The 22,615-nt window shown below is 47.1% G+C and overlaps 1 protein-coding gene across 4 annotated transcripts in view; it reads right to left on the bottom strand.

The window, feature by feature from the left end:
• LOC124619382 (carotenoid isomerooxygenase) overlaps positions 1-22,615 on the bottom strand; it is a 374,524-nt gene that overhangs the window by 137,432 nt on the left and 214,477 nt on the right. For all 4 annotated transcript variants that reach the window (XM_047145721.1, XM_047145723.1, XM_047145724.1 and 1 more), the window contains one exon: positions 22,071-22,197. In XM_047145721.1, the coding sequence (XP_047001677.1) occupies positions 22,071-22,197 (127 nt within the window). The remainder of the gene's footprint in view (positions 1-22,070; positions 22,198-22,615) is intronic.

Below are 22,615 nucleotides of genomic sequence, written 5' to 3' on the forward strand. Positions count from 1 at the left end.
CGAATTGAGGATTTCTCGGCAAGGAGGACGCGGAGCACGTCCGAGGTCGATAGCTAATAGTGCGCTGCGCCAGTTGTTGACCAATTGTTTACTAGTTTTTATGTTGAAAATGCTTCCTCTCGCAGTTATATACGTAGAATATTTTAAATCTTACATTTCCGTTTAACATTGGCGCAGTAGGTTATAATTGTTTTTTTGGGACAAAGACTAATCTTTTACATAATTAAATTGAAGCAGATTCCTTTTCTAAATTCTGAGCAAGGCTTTGTGGAGGCCAGTCTGTGATATCTGGCAAATGGGGAGAGTGCAAGCTCTCTCCCAAATACTCCCAACCGGGAGTCACCTTGCTTCACTGCCAGCCTGCTGGGACATTTAGCTGAAATGGACCACGACTCCACAGTGAGCCCGGATGCTAGAGAGTCCGCTCCGATCCTTGGGAGTACAGAACGAAAAGCAGAAAAAAATTGTGTTACCATCCTCATACTATTACACAGTTAACTGTAGCTTCTTACACTGTAAGCCCCTTCCCGGGAATGTTCACTTCTTGTGTTACTGTGGGACTTATTCTGTTATGTATAGTCCTTTATAGAAATTTATTTGATTTTGTAATTTAGATTCCTAGTATTTTACTATCCCCCGTTTTCTTTGTTGTAACGCAGATCGTCTGGTGATGACTCGGTAATATGTTGGAACCGGTAATATGTGTAACCTGCAGCTGAAATATATAATAAAAACAATTATTATTACGCATATTGTAATGTTATCTAACTGAGGATGTTTGGTTAGATGTAAGAGGGGTTCTGAAGCCCCTCATCATGCCAGGTGAAATAAATGCATAAATTTGACTGAGATCTGAGGCGCAAATGTTGGTAGATGGAGCATTAGCATCCATACTTGGTTATGGTCAATATAATTTTAACGGTATTGGCTCAGAACAATGTAAAATTTTCGTTCGCAGAACATCCCGTGACAGATCACAATAGACCTAATAAGATTCTCTGGCATCAAAAAAATTGTTTAATTTTCAACGCACGTCATTGCCTTGTACGGGGGACGATACTTTGCACAAGCATTCATCATCGACAACTGAATGAATGTAACAGCTTTCTTCGGACTGGGTGACTGAGGTTTAGCATTACACCATCCTTCTTCCTCTTCCTAAGACATCACGGAACAACTGTACTTAGGAAGTAAGCATGTAAGATGGCAGAATAAATGGTCAGATTCGCACCTTACACGGGACCTTTACACATCGCAACGAGAAGGTGAAGATGACACCTAACGTAATTCGGCGGTTATGAGAACATTTGTCTATCAGTATGTAATGCAAAACGGGATGACAGGCAATCGACGGTAATTAACACACCATTCCTATACAATGCATGCCTTTGAGTGGAAGTGAGGAAGAGTAAATGCAAATCACTTTTAGTTTTGAAAAGCCAGCCCTACAATGGCGTAGCGAAGCCGCGCTGCGGGAGTTACGACGGAAACCACTTAAAGGGGTGGCAGGAGGAAGGTCAGCGACCCCAGGGCAGGTGATTCAGGCTGGAGGACCGCGTGTAGTGGCACCACAACGAACAGAGAAAAAGCTTTAGAAAGCTGCGTTTCAGAATTCCAACGGGATACGAACAAAAGCAAGTGCCGATTTTCGTCCAGCAAGTGCGACACACGAAAGATCAAAGTACTTCAGGCGTATAGAACAGGCACAAAACGTAAGACTGGCGGAAACGCACTGGGAAGGAGAAAAATACTGAAGTTTCGACGCAGTTTGATAGAAGGGACATTGCGATAGGTAGAGAGAGTTTCTACAAAATAAGAGGAATGCTCCTATCGGTCGAAAAAAGCCGTGATGTGAAAAAGGAACCCAAGTGGAGGGAGGCAGTTCTGCCATAAGTAGGAGAAGAGAGAAATTTTTCGGGGGACTCTTCTCTGACCTAGCGTCAAGTGCAGAATGGAGTGCTTAACACTTCGTATGACGCAGAGAAGAAATTTGTGTGGACACTGCATTCACAGTGGCTGCACTCCAGCCAGAAATTAGCTGTAGCAACGTTTAGCTCCAACTGTGGAGAAACGAACCAGCCAAATTAGTTAATTGTTCTTGCGAGAACTGAGAGGGCACTATAATATGCACGCTGCTCCAACCATGTGCGTGTATATGCCACATAATAAGACTAGGGCTGAGTACATGTTTTGTCGCATATCGAGAAACATAGGGAAAGTTTCTGATGGGAAGTTCAGCAAAGTCCAGATCAGTCTTATAGGAATTTCAGTAGGAGAGAGTGGACTTTTAGACAGCAGCATGTCGCAGCTTAAGGTAAATACCGCGCGTGCGGAGGTGTAAGCTTTGCTGGTTCACCAGCTTGCATCCACTGTAAACTCGAGTGGCCTTCGGCAATCTTGCGCTTAAATTTGTCGCTTGACTAACCATCCACCGCAGACTTGATTGTCATCCTAAATAGTACTGAACTTTGAACCAGAATCGGACGTTTTTCCTAGTACTGACCAACATCATAACGTATGTGTAGGAGCAATTTTGTAAAGAAATTTCCAGTTAAACTTTCATAATATTGTGCTTAGGATTAATGTGCTTTCAGAGAGTTAATATTTAACATTGTTCTGTGTAAATGTATTTCACTTTTTGATGTTGGCAAGATGCATTATCCATTGCGCTGTTTTTATGTTGGCGAGTTGAAAACTGTGTAAAAGCTGTAATTTTGTGAGAAATATTGCGACATTAAACTTGTCATTTCACCTTACACAGTCGTTCTCGATTCTAGAAAAACCAAATCGCACCTTACAAGCATAAGACTTTCCTTTGTGTTAACACCCGTCTTCCAAAGGGAAGTCCCATCCTCACCTTCCATTAGCTCCTCACGTGTCTTGACGAGGTTCGATGAACCCATTCCATTCCTCCAAACAAGGAAAACTCTTAGGAAGGTCAAGAGTATCGAAGCCGGGTCCTTCGTGTCCTGACCACACACGTTAAATGCTCAGCGATGGATTCTTGGTGAACTGTGCATTAATACTACCGTCACATAAGGAAGCCAAATTCTGCTGACTATGACTCATTACAACCACTACGGACGTCAGTAATGCGTTTAGCCTCATTGCTCGGAACAAACTGATTTCTTAGGTTTCTCTTAAACCTTCCATATTGCTACTTACTTATTAATCCGTTTTACTTAAATTGCATTATAGTATGTAACTAGTACTGTGACTGTGGCCTGCAAGCACGTGACTGATCGATAACCAGTGGCTCCGAAGACCTGAGAAATTCACCTGCGCTTCTGTAATTTGAAAGTTTACTTTCCTGCGACCTACAATGTACCTGCAGTTAGCCTTTACATCCAAACCATGGTGCAGCTTGGCATTTTTTCATACATAAAGTAATGCCAGAAGTTAACTTACCACAATAAGCATTACGACCAACGGCAGATAGGAACTTACACCATCTGACATGTGGTTTGACACAGCACAACCCCAACTAAATCATAAAATCGGCAGAATTCCGCCGAATGTTTAGTAAATGGAGCAGAGGAAGAAACGAAAGCCATCTGATGGCAAGGTGGAAATAGTCATCTGCTGAAAGCCGTACATACAGTTACGGCTTATGAATTGGACTCTTGGGTGTACCTTCTTATATGATCCAACTTGGCAAAAGCACCCAGACACCTAATACTGGTCATTAAGGTGGAGTGTATCCACACTTCGCCTTTTTGACGACCTGAACTCTGCTCATGACACTTTCAGTCAGGTTTCTATATGTTCGTGGAGGAATGGTAGCCCATTCTTCCTCAAGAGCAGAAGCTAGAGAAGGTAGTGATGGTGAACGGTGAGGTCTGAAGCGAAGTCGCCATTCTAATTCATCCCAAAAGTGTTCCACTGTGATCAGGTCGGGCTCTGGGTATGCCAGTCAATTTCAAGAACTTTACTGGCCACAGACCACTGTCTCGTAGATACTGGTTTATGACAGGGTGCTTGTCATGCTGATTCAGTTTACGTCGCCGACCTATTTCTCTACTGTAAGCAGTAAACATTGCAGTAAAATGTGTTCACATTCTTCCGGACCATTCCATGACTAAGGAAAACACCGGGATACCGGAACACCACCTCCTCTGTACTTTTTTGTTCTCCACATAACAGCAGGTAACATTCTCTAGGCATTCGCCAAACCGAAATCCTTCCAACGGACTGCCACAGGGTATAGTGTGACTCATCACTCGAAAACCCTTGTTTTCTGTCATTCACTGTCCAGTTGAGTCACTCTTTACATCACCTCAAGCGTCACGCATCACTGACTACAGAAATATGTGGTTTGTGAGGAGGTCCTCCAGCTCTGTAGCCCATTCTCTTTCATATCCTACACACAGGCTTTGTGCTAGGTGGACTGCTGGTAGCACTTTGAAACGCACGGGTGATTCCTTGGGATGATTTCATGCATTTTTTTTTTTTTTTTTTTTTTTTTTTTTTTTTTTTTTTTTTTTTACAGTCACCTTCTGCAATACTCGTCTGCCCCTGCCTGCCTGGTCTTGCTTTATCTGTGGTTGTTCCTTTGCGTTTTCACTTCGCAGTTACATCACCAACAGTCGACTTGAGCTGGTTGAAATGTCACTGAGGGAATCGCTATTCAGGTGACATGGAATGACTACTCCACATTCGAAGTCACTGATCTCTCCTGCTGTTACTTCTTCTACTGACAAGACAATTATCCTCGCCTCCTTTTATACTGGTGGGTCCACTTCACTTGGCTTCTAGTGGTCAGTTCCACTTTCCATAGAGGTGTCGGCATACTTTTAATCACATTGTGCAATTACTGCAACACGATAATTATTTATGAAATCCAAATGGAGAATGATAGTTGAAGAAACATGTAAGAGATGTTCGACTCATGAATCTGTTGCAAACTGTAGCATTCCATTGCTCTGAGATTCGTTTAGTTCATAAAATATGAGCCTACACAATAGAGTAAATTTGTGACTGGATTCAGAATTTCCTTACAGGTAGAACTCAACACATAGTTTATTTACACATTCAAGGTAGCCATGGCTTATCCTTTCTTCTGAATCTTCATGATGAATATTTTGCGGAAACTCCCGTCTTCCAAGATGACAGCCGGCCGGGGTGGCCGAGCGGTTCTAGGCGCTATAGTCTGGAACCGCGCGACTGCTACGGTCGCAGGTTCGAATCATGCCTCGGGCATGGATGTGTGTGATGTCCTTAGGTTAGTTAGGTTTAATTAGTTCTAAGTTCTAGGGGACTGATGACCTCAGATGTTGAGTCCCAAAGGGCTCAGAGCCATTTGAACCATTTTTTTCTAAGATGACAACAGCCGTATTCACAGGTGTTACGAAAACTCCGACACTTTTTCGCATCTTGATTGGCTAGCTAAATCAGCTGATGCTAATCCCACAAAAAATTTATGGAAGTATTTGGAACAGACGGTGAAACCTAGTAACCGAAATTCCCACAATTTGGTAACTTTACGAGATCTAATCATCAGTGTGGAGTCTCAGCCGGATATGACATACCTGAAAAAAAAACTTGTGGACTCTCTTCTTCCGCTAACTGAGTCTATTATCACTGCCAGCGGCGGTGTTACGTAAAACGTAGAGTCGTCAAAATGGTTCAAATGGCTCTAAGTACTATGGGACTTAACATCTGAGGTCATCAGTCCGCTAGACTTGTTGCACCATATTTCGAAAGCTTCTATTCTCTTCTTGTCTAAACTATTTATCGTCCATGTTTCACTTCCATACATAGCTACACTCCATTCATATACGTTCAGAAACGATTTCCTGACACTTAAATCTATACTCGATGTTAACAAATTTTTTCTTCTTCAGAAACGCTTTCCTTGATATTGCCAGTTTACATTTTATATCCTCTCTACTTTGACCATCAGTTATTTTGCTCCCCAATTAGCAAAACTCCTTTACTACTTTAAGTGTCATTTCCTAATTCCTCAGCATCGCCCGATTTAATTCGACTACATTCCATTATCCTCGTTTTGCTTTTGTTGATGTTCATCTTATATCCTCCTTTCAAGACACTATCCATTCCGTTCAACTGCTCTATTATGTCCTTTGGTGTCTCTGACAGAATTACGATGTCATCCGCGAACCTCAAAGTTTTTATTTCTTCTCCATGGATTTTAATATCTACTCCGAACTTTTGTTTTGTTTCCTTTATTGCTTGCTCAATATACAGATTGAATAACATCGGGGATAGGCTACAACCCTGTCTCACTCCCTTCCCAACCACTGCTTCCCTTTCATGCCCCTAGACTCTTATAACTGCCATCTGGTTTCTGTACAAATTGTAAATAGCCTTTCGCTCCCTGTATTTTACCCCTGCCACCTTCAGAATTTGAAAGAGAGTATTCCAGTCAGCATTGTCAAAAGCTTTCTCTAAGTCTACAAATGCTAGAAACGTAGGTTTGCCTTTCCTTATTCTTTCTTCTAAGATAAGTCGTAGGGTCAGTATTGCCACATTTGTTCCAACATTTCTATGGAATCCAAACTGATCTTCCTCGAGGTCGGCTTCTATCAGTTTTTCCATTCGTCTGTAAAGACGCTAGACTTAGAACTATTTAAACCCAACTGACCTAAGGACATCACACACATCCATGTCCGAGGCAGGATTCGAACCTGCGACCGTAGCACCAGCGCGGTTCCGGACTGAAGCGCCAGAACCGGTCGGCCACAACGTAGAGTCGTCCAAAATCCGCTTCATTATTCTGTCAGCGGACTTTGTTTGAGCTTCTCGAAATTACAACATTGCTATTCCCAAGTATACATTCTCTCAGGGTATATGTCATTAATAAAATGGATTCATTCAGGATGCAGCATTCAGTAAGAAGACTTCACTTAGACAAGATGTGATCTATAAAATGGTTCAAATGGCTCCGAGCACTATGGGACTTAACTTCTGAGGTCATCAGTCCCCTAGAACATAGAACTACTTAAACCTAACTAACCTAAGGACATCACACACGTCCATGCCCGAGGCAGGATTCGAACCTGTGACCTCAGCGGTCGCGCGGTCCAGACTAAAGCGCCTAGAACCGCTCGGCCACTCCAGCCGGCTGTGATCTATAGAAAGGTGCGAAATATTATGCTGGTGGCTAAACAGGCATGGAAAGACGCGAAAGTAATCGCCATAACAGGTAAGACATTTATTCCACTGCGAGACAAGACAAGCAGCGTCCTCATTGAAAAAATTGTTCGCGGTTGCCCACGGAACCATAACTCGTATGAAGCAAATCGACGGCAACGAATGTCTTTCTTTAGGGCTCAAGAAATATGGAAACTGCAAGGGGAGAGATCGGGACTGTACGGAGGATGTATAAGTGGTTCCCGGAGAAACTTCTGCAGCGTACTCGAAACAGCCTTTGCAGCACGTTGATCCGATGTCTGCCCACACGATTTCCCTATTTCTGGAGCCCTGAAGAGAGACATTGGTGGCCGTCGATTTGCTTTGGTCGAAGAAGTGCACGCCTGGGTAAAATCATGCAAATCCACTTAGAGTCACGACGACTACTTTGGGAATAATAGACAGTTTACTTATTTTTTCCATCGGTTTTCAGTGCACTGTCCCTTGGATTAAAACAAGTCTCTATCGCATGTTAAAAGGGAGTGTAACCGCAAGTTCAATGAGAGGGAGAGGAAAGGGGCAAAACCAACTGTGATTTCCCTCAGAACTCGACCCTGGATATGCGCCCATTACTGGTAGGCTGCGAAAAAAATAAATACATGCATATAACGTAAGGCAAACATGTAATAACTAATAAAGGCTGACACCAGAACTTTTACGCCTCGTCCTGGCTGTATTTCTACTAAGCTGTGGACGGAAAAACCAAACTGCTACGAGGACAGCCGGTCGGCTGCCATAATTAATAATGGCATGCAGGCAGAGGCAGTTCTGTGTACGTGTTACTGGGCGATCTGCAACATCATATGGAAATTGCCGAGCTCTATACTACCTAGCAATAGTACCTCAAACTGTCAGTGGAGGCTGCAAAGGATGATAAATTATACTCTAAACCGGTATGGCTTGGAAAATAGTTGTCGAACAGATTACCTAGCAAATGACGCACCACCATTCCACACAGCAGCGCATTTGCATGTGTGTAAGACACGCGAGAAGCTGCAAAACAGCACAGCACTTGAAAACATCTTAACAGAAAATTAACGTCGCAATGAAATTGCCTCGAGTAGAAGTAGATATTTTCAGCATTACGAAAATTCTGTTGTTGTCATCACATTCTCTCGTTTGACTCACCCACTTCATAGCCATGATAGCATAGAAGGCAGCAGTAGGTTTAACAAGTTCGTGGTCACCACAATAACTGAGAGAAAAAGTGTAATCCATGCTGTAGAACAGACCAGTGGGCCCTGAACTGTATGGTTTAAAAATGGTCATTTTTCCTCCTGGGTCAGTGGCGTTACAAGGGGGGCCGTGTGGGCACCATTTCTATAGGGGTCCAATTTTGTGACAATCGGAAAAAAGTGAAGAAGAGCAAAAGAAAAGTGCAAAATTGAAGGCGAAGAAGAATAGGGTAAAAGTAGTAGTAGTGGTAGTGGTAGTAGTAGTTCAAGAAGGGAAAGATTCGGAAGGACTAATAGGGGGAAGGTCTGGAAAAGAATGAAAGGAAATCATGAGATTTCGATTAGTCTGTATTGAGTAACAGCTGCATAAGACTACATCTCTCCCTCCAAACAAAGAAAAAGCCGTTTTTCCAAGCTTATACATACCAAATGCCGATATTTTAGTACTCAACGAAAAAGGTTCACTCCGTCCGAACAGGTTTCGGAAGGCCCAATGAAACCGACCGGCCGCCGTGTCATCCTCAGCCCACAGACGTCACTGGATGCGAATATAGAGGGTCATGTGGTTAGCACACCGCTCTCCCGACCGTATGTCAGTTTACGAGACGGGAGTCGCTCTCGCTCAATTAAGTAACTCCTCACTTTGGCTCAGAAAGGCTGACAGCACCCCTCTTGTCAACAGCGCTCGGCAGACAGGACGGTTACCAATGCAAGTGCTAGCCCAGCCCGATAGCACTTAACTTTGCCGTTGGGGGGGAAAAAAAAATAGTTCACAGCTCTGCAGAAACTAAGGGCGAGATAGATTAAGTAATGTACCACATTTACGATTTGGTGGATACCGATGAAAGTGAGGGTGTATGATGCCAGAGGTCACCAAGTTGTGCACAGAAAACTGGACGTCACACGATGTGAGGACAGCGTGGCTATAACGTCAGATGGGGCTAGCGCCGCAACACGACGAAGTTGAAGAAAAGGGAAAACACTGTGTGTCAATCAGTGAGTAGGTTTGCTGCGCTGTGGTGGTGGTGTTCATTACAACGTGGGCCGGAAACAACATTGGATGATTCCACACGGGAAAGAATCGTCGGGAAACTGGAAGAACAGTTAAGTGTAACGAGCATGTCCCAAGAGTTTGATATTGCTCACAGCATTGTTTCAAATGCATGGGAGCGTTTCGAACCACAGGCGCTGCTACACGAAGGAGAGGAGGTTGTCCACCACGGTTAACTACATCAGCAAATGCCGCTACATTGTGCAAAAGGCCAGAAGAACTCGCGTCAAACAGCAGGTGCAATTGTAACCACATTTAACAGGACCGCAAAGCACGCAAACTCACGTGCCACAGTGGGACGGCGACTTCACGAGTGTTCGCTTTGCCTGACGACCTGTACATTGTGTCCCGTTCACACCGGCACATCGGCCGTACCGTCTGTAACGGTGCTGTGAGAATAGAGGCTGGAGCAAGGAGGAGTGGGGTTGCGTTCTCTTCTCGGATGAGAGCAGATTGTCTCTGAATACTCTCATATGGCGAGAGCTGGGAAGACGTTATGCAACCTGGATCATTGTCGAACATGATCGTTTTGGTGGTCCAGGTGTTATGGTGTCGGTCGACAACGAAACAAACATGCGAAAATTCCCAAGATTGGCGGTCTTTTACAGAAGCTCGAAATTTAGCACGGACTTCAATGCTAGATGCTTATAACAGTTTCCACAACGAAACTTTGTCTCGAAACCTGGCAGTGAATCCAAAGAGATTCTGGTCGTATGGGAAGTATGTTAGCGGCAAGAAACAATCAATGCCTTCTCTGCGCGATAGCAATGGAGATACTATCAAAGACAGTGCTGCCAAAGCAGAGTTACTAAACAGAGCCTTCCGAAATACCTTCACAGAAGAAGACGAAGTAAATATTCCAGAATTGGAATCGAGAACAGCTGCCAACATGAGTAACGTAGAAGTAAATATCCTCGGAGTAGTGAAGCAACTTAAATCACTTAATAAAAGCAAGTCTTCTGCTCCAGACTGTATACCAATTAGGTTCCTTTCCGAGTATGCTGATGCATTAGCTCCATACTTAACGATCATATACAAACGTTCACTCGACGAAAGATCAGTACCCAAAGACTGGAAAGTTGCACCGGTCACACCAATACTTAAAAAAAAAAAAAATAAATAAATAAATAAATAAAAAAAAAAATAAAAAAAAATGCTCATATGTGTGTGAAATCTTATGGGACTTAACTGCTAAGGTCATCAGTCCCTAAGCTTACACACCACATAACCTAAATCATCCTAAGGACAAAAACACACACCCATGCCCGAGGGAGGACTCGAACCTCCGCGGGGACCAGCCGCACAGTCCATGACTGCAGAGCCTTAGACCGCTCGGCTAATCCCGCGCGGCATACACAAATATTCAAGAAAGGTAGTAGGAGTAATCCACTAAATAATAGGCCCACATCTTTAACGTCGATATGCAGCAGGATTTTGGAACATATATTGTGTTCGAACATTATGAATTACCTCAAAGAAAACGGTCTATTGACACAGTCAACATGGGTTTAGAAAACATCGTTCCTGTGAAACACAACTAGTTCTTTATTTACATGAAGTGTTGAGTGCTACTGACAAGTGATTTCAGATCTATTCCGTATTTCTGGATTTCCGGAAGGCTTTTCACACGGTACCACATAAGCGGCTCGCAGCGAAATTGCGTGCTTGTGGAATATCGTCTCAGTTATGTGACTGGATTTGTGATTTCCTGTCAGAGAGATCACAGTTCGTAGTAATTGACGGAAAGTCATCGAGTAAAACAGAAGTGATTTCTGGCGTTCCCCAAGATAGTGTTATAGGTCATTTGCTGTTCCTTATCTATAAAAATGATCTGGGAGACAATGTGAGCAGCCGTCTTCGGTTGTTTGCAGATGACGCTGTCGTTTATCGACTAACAAAGTCATCAGAAGATCAAATCAAACTGCAAAACGATTTAGAAAAGATATCTGAATGGTGCGAAAAGTGGCAGTTGACCCTAAATAACGAGAAGTGTGAGGTCATTCACATGAGTGATAAAAGGAACTCAAACTTCGGTTACACGGCAAATTAGTCACATCTGAAAGCCGTAAATTCAAGTAAATACCTAGGTATTACAGTTACGAACAACTTAAATTGGAAGGAAGACACAGAAAATGTTGTGGGAAAGGCTAACCAGAGACTGCGTTTTATTGGCAGGACACTTAGAAAATGTAAGACCTACTAAGGAGACTGCCTACACTACGCCTGTCCGTCCTCTTTTAGAATACTGCTGCACGGTGTGGGATCCTTACCAGATAGGACTGACGGAGTGCATCGAAAAATTCAAAGAAAGGCAGCACGTTTTGTATTATCGCAAAATATGGGGAGAGAGTCAAAGAAATGATACAGGATTTGGGCTGGACATCATTAAAAGAAAGGCGCTATTCGTTGTGACGGAATCTTGACACGAAATTCCATTCACCAACTTTCCCCTCCGATTGCGAAAATATTTTGTTGACACCGACCTTTATAGGGAGGAACGATCACCACGATAAAATAAGGGAAATCAGAGCTCGTACGGAAAGATATGTGTGTTCATTCTTTCCGCGCGCTATAGGAGATTGGAAGAATAGAGAATTGTGAAGGTGGTTCGATGAACCCTCTGCCAGGCACTTGAATGAGTTTTGCAGAGTATCGATGTAGACGTAGACATGATGTTGCATGAACGTACTGACTTCCAAATCTTGGAATACGGAACACAATCCGGCCAATGTTGTGACGATTTTCTCCTTCCCTATGTGCGTCTTGTCAGGAGTGCATTCTGTCCTGATATTTTTATGGATGACAGTGCGCGACCGCAACGAACAGGGGAGATGAAGGGGTACTTGGGATGAGAGGACGTTCGGCGAATGGATTGGTCCGGCCGTTGCCCCGACTTAAATCACATCGAGCGTGTGTTTGATGCGTTTGGGAGACATTTTGCATCACGTCCAAATGACCTTGTTTCCAGCATGGAAACCCGATGCAAAGCATGCACTTCCGCCCATGGTGATCACATATTTAAGAACGACGTCCCGCTTTTTGCGATAGCCAGGGCCATCATAAATCGCGGTGACTTCAGTGTAATTATTGTCTTTGAATAAGTCATATCTGTTCGTTTCATTGCGTAGCAGGTTTTTCTATGTATGGTCCAAGTTTCATCGAGCTATCTTACTTGGAAGTGACATTTCATACGAAAATTACCTCCGGCCTTAAGTTTTGAACGCCACTTTATTTTAGTGAGTTTAACAGTTTTCGAGACATGACGTGTTACTTTTGAAGTTGTTTCGCGGATGAGAAAATTTCTGACGGTTGAAATAAATGAACATAATTCCTATCCTAATTAAAATTAAGAACGGATTCTGAACATAGTTAAGTACAACATACGAGTTTCAGACTTTCTACGTAACTTTTTTGTATGAGAGAGAGACTTTAAAGCGATCTCTTCTACCACATTGGGGAGCAGAACGCTGTGATGGCTGCAGACAATAGACTACTTGTCGTGAGAACATCGCAAGTTCGGACCTTAAAGGGAGTTTTACTATCTTTTGGTTCAAAAAATCGTTTTTCTTAAATTGCATTTTTGGATCCATAAAAGTGTTTAGAATCCACACCTGAAACAGTTTTTCCGAATACGGAACGGAAATGTTTGTTATTCGCGTTTGAACAAAAAAAAGCACGTGGCTGAAATCGGCCTTTGTCAGGCACCAGTTTTTTTCTTTCGGAGGACGAGTTATTGTACCGGTGCTTGGGAGGAAACACAAAATTCAAATGAAAGTTTGAACGCGTGTGTTTGGAAGTTGGCCCCCCCAAGCATTTGCACTCTGGTGCGAAGACTGTGGAGTTTGCGACTTTCCTGGCAGTGAGCAGCTTCAATGAAGGGTATTCAGCAACTCTGAAGACCATGACAACGCTGGACGTCACCCTGGGACTATTCGACGTAGTTCGCCAAGCATTCGGACCACCACCGGATTCAAGCGTCCGAAAACCGCTAGTCACCGGCTGTACGAGCGGCTCTGGAGCAGCGCAGATCGAGCAGACTGGCCTCTATGAGGAAGAGGACGGACTAGTTTATGGACCTGGAATAGCAGACTGAACGTACTTTGCATAATATTGCATTTATATGTAGTCAAAACTTCAAACGCGTATTTCTCGAAATGACATTTTTTTATCGCGCAATATGGTAACTTCAAATCTACTGAACCGATTGGCATGATTATTTCCGACGAAGATTACTAAATCGTCTAGGAGTTTTACCACTTTTATTCCGATCCATCAACTACAAATATTTTTACTTGACCAACGAAGTCGAAAAATCGATGAAAACAAAACCTGTTCAAAAGGCCGCCATTTTGTTTCCAATGGTCCAAACAACTTAAGCGAGGTGCAACTCCTAAAGAATCTTATATACTTCGCTAACGTCAACTCAGTTTTGATTTCAGACCAGCCGGTTTATCTGTGACATACCCCGCGTGGAGGTCTACATCGAAATTTTATTTCGTTTCGACGGCACTTCCACCTTTGCTCTTCGACATTTCAAATCGAAAAAATTCCAATATGTAGAGGAAATATCAATAAACATTTGCACCAAATTTGACATTGATATCCATAACAAACCCCGTGAAAAAAATTCTCAAAGAACATGCTTTTTTCGGGCCAAAGATAGTAAACCTCCCCTTAGACATCAGATGCTAACTGATGTAAATCAGACTATAGTTTGAATGGGACGGTAGACTGCGACGCACTTTACGCGGCAAAATTGGTTACATCGCTTCAATGAGAGGCGTGAAGCACAAAGTGAAATACGAACACAACAGAGGAACAGTTTGTATTTACAGAAGAGGTCTGAAGAAAAAAGCAGAAAGGGCATGGTGAGCAACGCTGTGGACACATGCCTTCGGGCAGAACGCGTAATACTAGGGCTGTTTACAAAGAAACTTCCGTTTGCATGCAGCATGCGTAATAGTAGATAGTGGCGCCGCTCTCGCGGTGGAATGCATCTTTAACTAGTACGCTGTGAACAGTGGAGAATCAGGATCGTGTTTGTTCCTCTCCGAGCCACGTGTTTTCAGAATGTTTGCTGCAATCACAAGTCCTGTCAGTTGTCAGGTACGTTCTATAGAAAAATTTCTCACAGCAAAAAACTGTAAAGCCAGTGAAATCTTTTGCGAATTTTGTGAAAGTTATGGACCGAAGCGAACCACCACAGCATGAATAGACGTGGCTTGGGTAGTTGAAACCACTACTCAGCTTTGACGTCCTGGGTTGGTGAACCTCGAAGCTCGTAGCGATCGGACAGCTCCACACACGCTCAGACAGTGAGCAGGGGCTGCCAGCGGCCCCAGCCGACTGCATCGCGCGGAGATAACTTCCCTCGTCCGCAACAACCGACCGACTCCAGCAGAATGCCGACAACATCTAAAATCGTCGTCATTGGAAATAACGCCAACTGCACACAACCTGCCGAACACTTGCACCAAGACTTGAATGATACACAACAATGACTAAGCACGCACTAAGACAAATCGGGAGTCGATGCGCGCGCGCGAGCGCGCACGCACACACACACACACACACACACACACACACACACACACACACACACACACACACACACACACACACAGCCGACTCATAAACGATCGGTGAGCCAAAACACGTCGCCCGGTAGGACGACCGACCGACGATCCACCAAGACTGCAGCCCGGCTCAAGTACTGCGTGGAGGCAATGGTAGGGCGAGCCATGTCGACGCAGACCTCACTGCTGCTCCAACCAGACTGAACGAGTGCCGCATTGCAACTCCCTGACTGGCAGGTCCGGACTGCGATCCAGACGCGTTCCAACTGACTGGCAGCCCGGCTCAAGTACTGCGTGGAGGCAATGGTAGGGCGAGCCATGTCGACGCAGACCTCACTGCTGCTCCAACCAGACTGAACGAGTGCCGCATTGCAACTCCCTGACTGGCAGGTCCGGACTGCGATCCAGACGCGTTCCAACTGACTGGCAGCCCGGCTCAAGTACTGCGTGGAGGCAATGGTAGGGCGAGCCATGTCGACGCAGACCTCACTGCTGCTCCAACCAGACTGAACGAGTGCCGCATTGCAACTCCCTGACTGGCAGGTCCGGACTGCGATCCAGACGCGTTCCAACTGACTGGCAGCCCGGCTCAAGTACTGCGTGGAGGCAATGGTAGGGCGAGCCATGTCGACGCAGACCTCACTGCTGCTCCAACCAGACTGAACGAGTGCCGCATTGCAACTCCCTGACTGGCAGGTCCGGACTGCGATCCAGACGCGTTCCAACTGACTGGCAGCCCGGCTCAAGTACTGCGTGGAGGCAATGGTAGGGCGAGCCATGTCGACGCAGACCTCACTGCTGCTCCAACCAGACTGAACGAGTGCCGCATTGCAACTCCCTGACTGCCAGGTCCGGACTGCGATCCAGACGCGTTCCAACTGACTGGCAGCCCGGCTCAAGTACTGCGTGGAGGCAATGGTAGGGCGAGCCATGTCGACGCAGACCTCACTGCTGCTCCAACCAGACTGAACGAGTGCCGCATTGCAACTCCCTGACTGGCAGGTCCGGACTGCGATCCAGACGCGTTCCAACTGACTGGCAGCCCGGCTCAAGTACTGCGTGGAGGCAATGGTAGGGCGAGCCATGTCGACGCAGACCTCACTGCTGCTCCAACCAGACTGAACGAGTGCCGCATTGCAACTCCCTGACTGGCAGGTCCGGACTGCGATCCAGACGCGTTCCAACTGACTGGCAGCCCGGCTCAAGTACTGCGTGGAGGCAATGGTAGGGCGAGCCATGTCGACGCAGACCTCACTGCTGCTCCAACCAGACTGAACGAGTGCCGCATTGCAACTCCCTGACTGGCAGGTCCGGACTGCGATCCAGACGCGTTCCAACTGACTGGCAGCCCGGCTCAAGTACTGCGTGGAGGCAATGGTAGGGCGAGCCATGTCGACGCAGACCTCACTGCTGCTCCAACCAGACTGAACGAGTGCCGCATTGCAACTCCCTGACTGGCAGGTCCGGACTGCGATCCAGACGCGTTCCAACTGACTGGCAGCCCGGCTCAAGTACTGCGTGGAGGCAATGGTAGGGCGAGCCATGTCGACGCAGACCTCACTGCTGCTCCAACCAGACTGAACGAGTGCCGCATTGCAACTCCCTGACTGGCAGGTCCGGACTGCGATCCAGACGCGTTCCAACTGACTGGCAGCCCGGCTCAAGTACTGCGTGGAGGCAATGGTAGGGTGAGCCATGTCGACGCAGACCTCACTGCTGCTCCAACCAGACTGAACGAGTGCCGCATTGCAACTCCCTGACTGGCAGGTCCGGACTGCGATCCAGACGCGTTCCAACTGACTGGCAGCCCGGCTCAAGTACTGCGTGGAGGCAATGGTAGGGCGAGCCATGTCGACGCAGACCTCACTGCTGCTCCAACCAGACTGAACGAGTGCCGCATTGCAACTCCCTGACTGGCAGGTCCGGACTGCGATCCAGACGCGTTCCAACTGACTGGCAGCCCGGCTCAAGTACTGCGTGGAGGCAATGGTAGGGCGAGCCATGTCGACGCAGACCTCACTGCTGCTCCAACCAGACTGAACGAGTGCCGCATTGCAACTCCCTGACTGGCAGGTCCGGACTGCGATCCAGACGCGTTCCAACTGACTGGCAGCCCGGCTCAAGTACTGCGTGGAGGCAATGGTAGGGTGAGCCATGTCGACGCAGACCTCACTGCTGCTCCAACCAGACTGAACGAGTGCCGCATTGCAACTCCCTGACTGGCAGGTCCGGACTGCGATCCAGACGCGTTCCAACTGACTGGCAGCCCGGCTCAAGTACTGCGTGGAGGCAATGGTAGGGCGAGCCATGTCGACGCAGACCTCACTGCTGCTCCAACCAGACTGAACGAGTGCCGCATTGCAACTCCCTGACTGGCAGGTCCGGACTGCGATCCAGACGCGTTCCAACTGACTGGCAGCCCGGCTCAAGTACTGCGTGGAGGCAATGGTAGGGCGAGCCATGTCGACGCAGACCTCACTGCTGCTCCAACCAGACTGAACGAGTGCCGCATTGCAACTCCCTGACTGGCAGGTCCGGACTGCGATCCAGACGCGTTCCAACTGACTGGCAGCCCGGCTCAAGTACTGCGTGGAGGCAATGGTAGGGTGAGCCATGTCGACGCAGACCTCACTGCTGCTCCAACCAGACTGAACGAGTGCCGCATTGCAACTCCCTGACTGGCAGGTCCGGACTGCGATCCAGACGCGTTCCAACTGACTGGCAGCCCGGCTCAAGTACTGCGTGGAGGCAATGGTAGGGCGAGCCATGTCGACGCAGACCTCACTGCTGCTCCAACCAGACTGAACGAGTGCCGCATTGCAACTCCCTGACTGGCAGGTCCGGACTGCGATCCAGACGCGTTCCAACTGACTGGCAGCCCGGCTCAAGTACTGCGTGGAGGCAATGGTAGGGCGAGCCATGTCGACGCAGACCTCACTGCTGCTCCAACCAGACTGAACGAGTGCCGCATTGCAACTCCCTGACTGGCAGGTCCGGACTGCGATCCAGACGCGTTCCAACTGACTGGCAGCCCGGCTCAAGTACTGCGTGGAGGCAATGGTAGGGTGAGCCATGTCGACGCAGACCTCACTGCTGCTCCAACCAGACTGAACGAGTGCCGCATTGCAACTCCCTGACTGGCAGGTCCGGACTGCGATCCAGACGCGTTCCAACTGACTGGCAGCCCGGCTCAAGTACTGCGTGGAGGCAATGGTAGGGCGAGCCATGTCGACGCAGACCTCACTGCTGCTCCAACCAGACTGAACGAGTGCCGCACTGCAACTCCCTGACTGGCAGGTCCGGACTGCGATCCAGACGCGTTCCAACTGACTGGCAGCCCGGCTCAAGTACTGCGTGGAGGCAATGGTAGGGCGAGCCATGTCGACGCAGACCTCACTGCTGCTCCAACCAGACTGAACGAGTGCCGCATTGCAACTCCCTGACTGGCAGGTCCGGACTGCGATCCAGACGCGTTCCAACTGACTGGCAGCCCGGCTCAAGTACTGCGTGGAGGCAATGGTAGGGCGAGCCATGTCGACGCAGACCTCACTGCTGCTCCAACCAGACTGAACGAGTGCCGCATTGCAACTCCCTGACTGGCAGGTCCGGACTGCGATCCAGACGCGTTCCAACTGACTGGCAGCCCGGCTCAAGTACTGCGTGGAGGCAATGGTAGGGCGAGCCATGTCGACGCAGACCTCACTGCTGCTCCAACCAGACTGAACGAGTGCCGCATTGCAACTCCCTGACTGGCAGGTCCGGACTGCGATCCAGACGCGTTCCAACTGACTGGCAGCCCGAACTCGCAACCCGAACTGCGACCAACTCACAACAGACAATGAGCGGGAAGGAATAGCAGTCCAGCAAAGATACTACGAGAGGGGATATATCGATATGCGCTTCTAGCGCCGCACACGATTAAGCAAAGCAGCAATTTAGTGACAGTAGTAATTTAAATTAACGTAGTGAGGTGGAAGTACGTGAAAAACACAGAGTGTAAAATACATGGTGGCGGGCACATGAGCCACGCACGGCACAAACCACCACTTGCGTGCAGGTAGAAACTGCTGTCATCAGTGAAGACCAAGGCGCGCCATTCCGTCTTCCAAGTGATGCTCTGACGGGACCATTCGAGTCGTGCACATCGATGCTGTGTAGTGAGTAAAAGACGGACTAGATGTGCGCGCGCGCGTGTGTGTGTGTGTGTGTGTGTGTGTGTGTGTGTGTGTGTGTGTGTGTGTGTGTGTGTGTGTGTGTGTGTGGGGGGGGGGGGGGGGGGGGGGGGGGCGCCTGTAGTCCCACTGCTAATACCCGGTTCGCAACACCTGTACAATGCGACGATCCTGGTGGGCGTCTGTGCAGTTTGGGAGTCCAGAACCTCGTCTACAGGAGTGAGACTGTTCACGTGACCGCTGGTGCCAGCACCATTGCACAACTGACGCAGCCCGTCCAAATTGTGTGGCAGTTTCCCGAAAGGACTATCCCGCCACTCGGAAGGCTACAATTTGCCCCCTTTCAAACTCGCTCAGTTGGCTGTAGGAAGCATAAATACCTCTCTGCGGCATGGTTGCCTACTTGCTTCACATGTTTCCTCAACGTTGAGCTTTCTGCCTGTGATCGTTCCCTATTAGAGGATAGACATGGATGGCGCTCTGGTAGCTACGCCACCACATTATCTGTTGGTGGACGACATTGAAACCTTTACCATTGCTGTGGCCTTCTCTACTAGACATCATGGCGCCTAGAGTATCAGCAACCAAATTGACAACCTGCAGCCGCGGGTTGCCCGATTCGCAGGCACACCGAAGCACTACACAACCGACAGGCAATATTGATGAACGGCCACAACAACAACAACAACAACAACAGAGCAGACACCAGCGGCCACCAGGGGCGACTACCGGCCCACATAAACATAAGGAAGAGGTCGCTGCAGATCCCGGAACTAGTTTCACACGTCAAACAACGTGATCGAAAATAGTTCCGAGATACTCATCCGCCGAAGTGCTTTAAAGGCCGGCGCTCGGCCGCACATCGGCATTCCTCACCCTCGCTCCTACCCTCCAACGGTCCCAACGCCTTCTCCAGAATCACCTTGACCTTTTTGCTGAATGGTGCAACCAGTGGCTCTTGAAAATCAATCCTTCCAAGACCCAGGCAATCATCGTAGGTCGTACCACTCGCTCCTTCCGGCTCCTGGATTTCTCCCTTACTGTCTGCGCCCGTCCTGTCCGCCTCACCCCCACCTCACCTACCTCGGTCTCACCATTGACCGTAACCTCACCAGGATCCCTCATCTCCGCTCCATCGAATCCAAAGCCCACAACCGCCTCCGACTCCTCAAACTCCTCTCTGGCCGGACATGGGGGTTGCACCCCTCTACCATCCTCCACACATACAAATCCTTAATCCGTCCCATCCCCTGGGACTTGAGGTCATCAGTCCCCTAAGAACTATTTAAACCTAACTAACAAAAGGACATCACACTGTAATATTATTGGTATTTCCGTCCTATGAAAGTTTTGAGTACCCTTGGAAAGGCATTCACCTATCTGTATATTAAATGATCAACTTATAAGATGAGACATATTCTTTGAAAGACATTTGTTTTGTATAATTTACATAACTGTAAAGATGCGCGTCTAGCGCGGACGCTAATACATCGATTGCGCAGTCAAAGAAACATTTTAACAGAAGCTGAACTGTCGTTCCGCTTCGATCTAAATAATAAAAAAAAAAAACTTTTGTAGATCTTCAGATTTTAATGTACTGCTGCTTGTAATGTGAAAACGTAAAGAAGGTCGACTTTAAGCTAGAAAAGTGAGCGGTTTTGCCAGCGTGCAGACAACACAATTAATAAAATCAAAGTAATTCATGTTCGAAACTGTAAATCAGCAAGTTATTGTTATCGGAGGTGTTGAACAGTGCAAGAATTGTCTTTAACGAAAGGAGAAAAGTAATGACTGTAATTTGTGACAAAAACGTGAACCAAGGAGACAGCACAGGACAGGCTGAAACCTGATCCCACCATACTGTTAAAAAAAGTACTTATGTAAGTTATATTGTTTATAAATAAGCCCTAATTTGCTAGTGAGAATTGTTTGAATATATTTAGTGTTTACCAGACTTCTTATTCTGTTCTTTTCCTTTATACTTTTTTTACTTCCACGCCATATTATTTTTATAAATGTGAAACAGCCTTTACTACAGCAGAGAATACTGCGGCATCCTGGTCATGTACAGAAGGCCGCTCCTTGTCTTCTATACAACTCATAGCTGCCCCATTTATTAATGATTTCATTTGCAAATGCAATTTTTTTTTATTATTCATTGTTAAGGTCCCTTAGGTAATTATAAAATTCATACTGATTACGTAAAGAAATCCGGGTTGTTCTTTTCCAAATAATAGAAGTCTTTGCGTGATCAAAAACTAGCCTCCTCCTGACAACGATCAGGAGCCGACCAGAAGACGGACGTCTTCAAAATGGCTCTGAGCACTATGGGACTTAACATCTGTGGTCATCAGTCCCCTAGAACTTAGAACTACTTAAACCTAACTAACCTAAGGACATCACACAACACCCAGCCATCACGAGGCAGAGAAAATCCCTGACCCCGCCGGGAATCGAACCCGGGAACCCGGGCGTGGGAAGCGAGAACGCTACCGCACGACCACGTGATGCGGGCACGGACGTCTTCGACCGCTTTCGTGTGTCCTGTGGCAAAGCTGTGCCAAACTGGGAACACGGCATTCTAGTATGAAATACAGATTTAAATTGAAAGAATTGAGATATATTTAATAATAATAACCTATAATTTTTTTATCATACTAGAACACACACCCATTCCCAAGGCAGGATTCGAACCTGCGACCGTAACAACAGCGCGATTCCGGACTGAAGCGCCTGCAACCGCTCAGTCACAGCGGCCGGCGCAAATTGCGTCATCGGATCAAATCAACGTCGTCTTTCCAGGTGTACTAATTTTTTTCCGGTAGTGTATGTACTTTCAGAGTATTGTAAAACAAATTCTGCAACTTCATTCTGAATTTTTTTTTAGTAAACGGAAGTTAGTTCAGTGAATGGGTAAGGGCAGTAGCGTGGTGCGTCCGCTCACCTGTGACGGTGCCTTCCAGGGGCTGCTCGACCTCGTGCGTGCAGGACCTCAGCCACACTGACGTGTCGCAGTTGGGGTACAGCCGTTTCCCAGGTTTGGCCTTCTCCGCAGGATCGGGCTCGCCCACCTGAAAAAGCACGCAAAGCCTCGGCTAATCATTCTTGGATCAGGAGAAGCAAATCAGCATACTATCACCAGGCACCCACTCTCTACGCTTACAGTTCAGATACGATCTCAATCACGGCAGTAGAGCCCTCTCGGCGCCGAAGTAAGTCATCGAGCCTCTGTATTCAGACAAGTGTTTATGGGGCCCATGAAATCAAGTCAGCTCTCTCCGGAAAACACAAATACAAACACGAAACAACAAGATCACCATACGGCGCTTCGTTATGCGGGGGACAAAATCAAGTATGGACCAATCTCAGACGGACGATGTTTGGTACTGAAAGTTGACCTTAAATGTAAATTAAAGTGACAAAATGTGTGTGAGTTCCTAAGAGACCAAACTGCTGAGGTCATAAAAAATGGCTCAAATGGCTCCAAGC

The sequence above is a fragment of the Schistocerca americana genome, chromosome 6 (genome assembly GCF_021461395.2).
Source record: "Schistocerca americana isolate TAMUIC-IGC-003095 chromosome 6, iqSchAmer2.1, whole genome shotgun sequence".
NCBI lineage: Eukaryota > Metazoa > Arthropoda > Insecta > Orthoptera > Acrididae > Schistocerca > Schistocerca americana.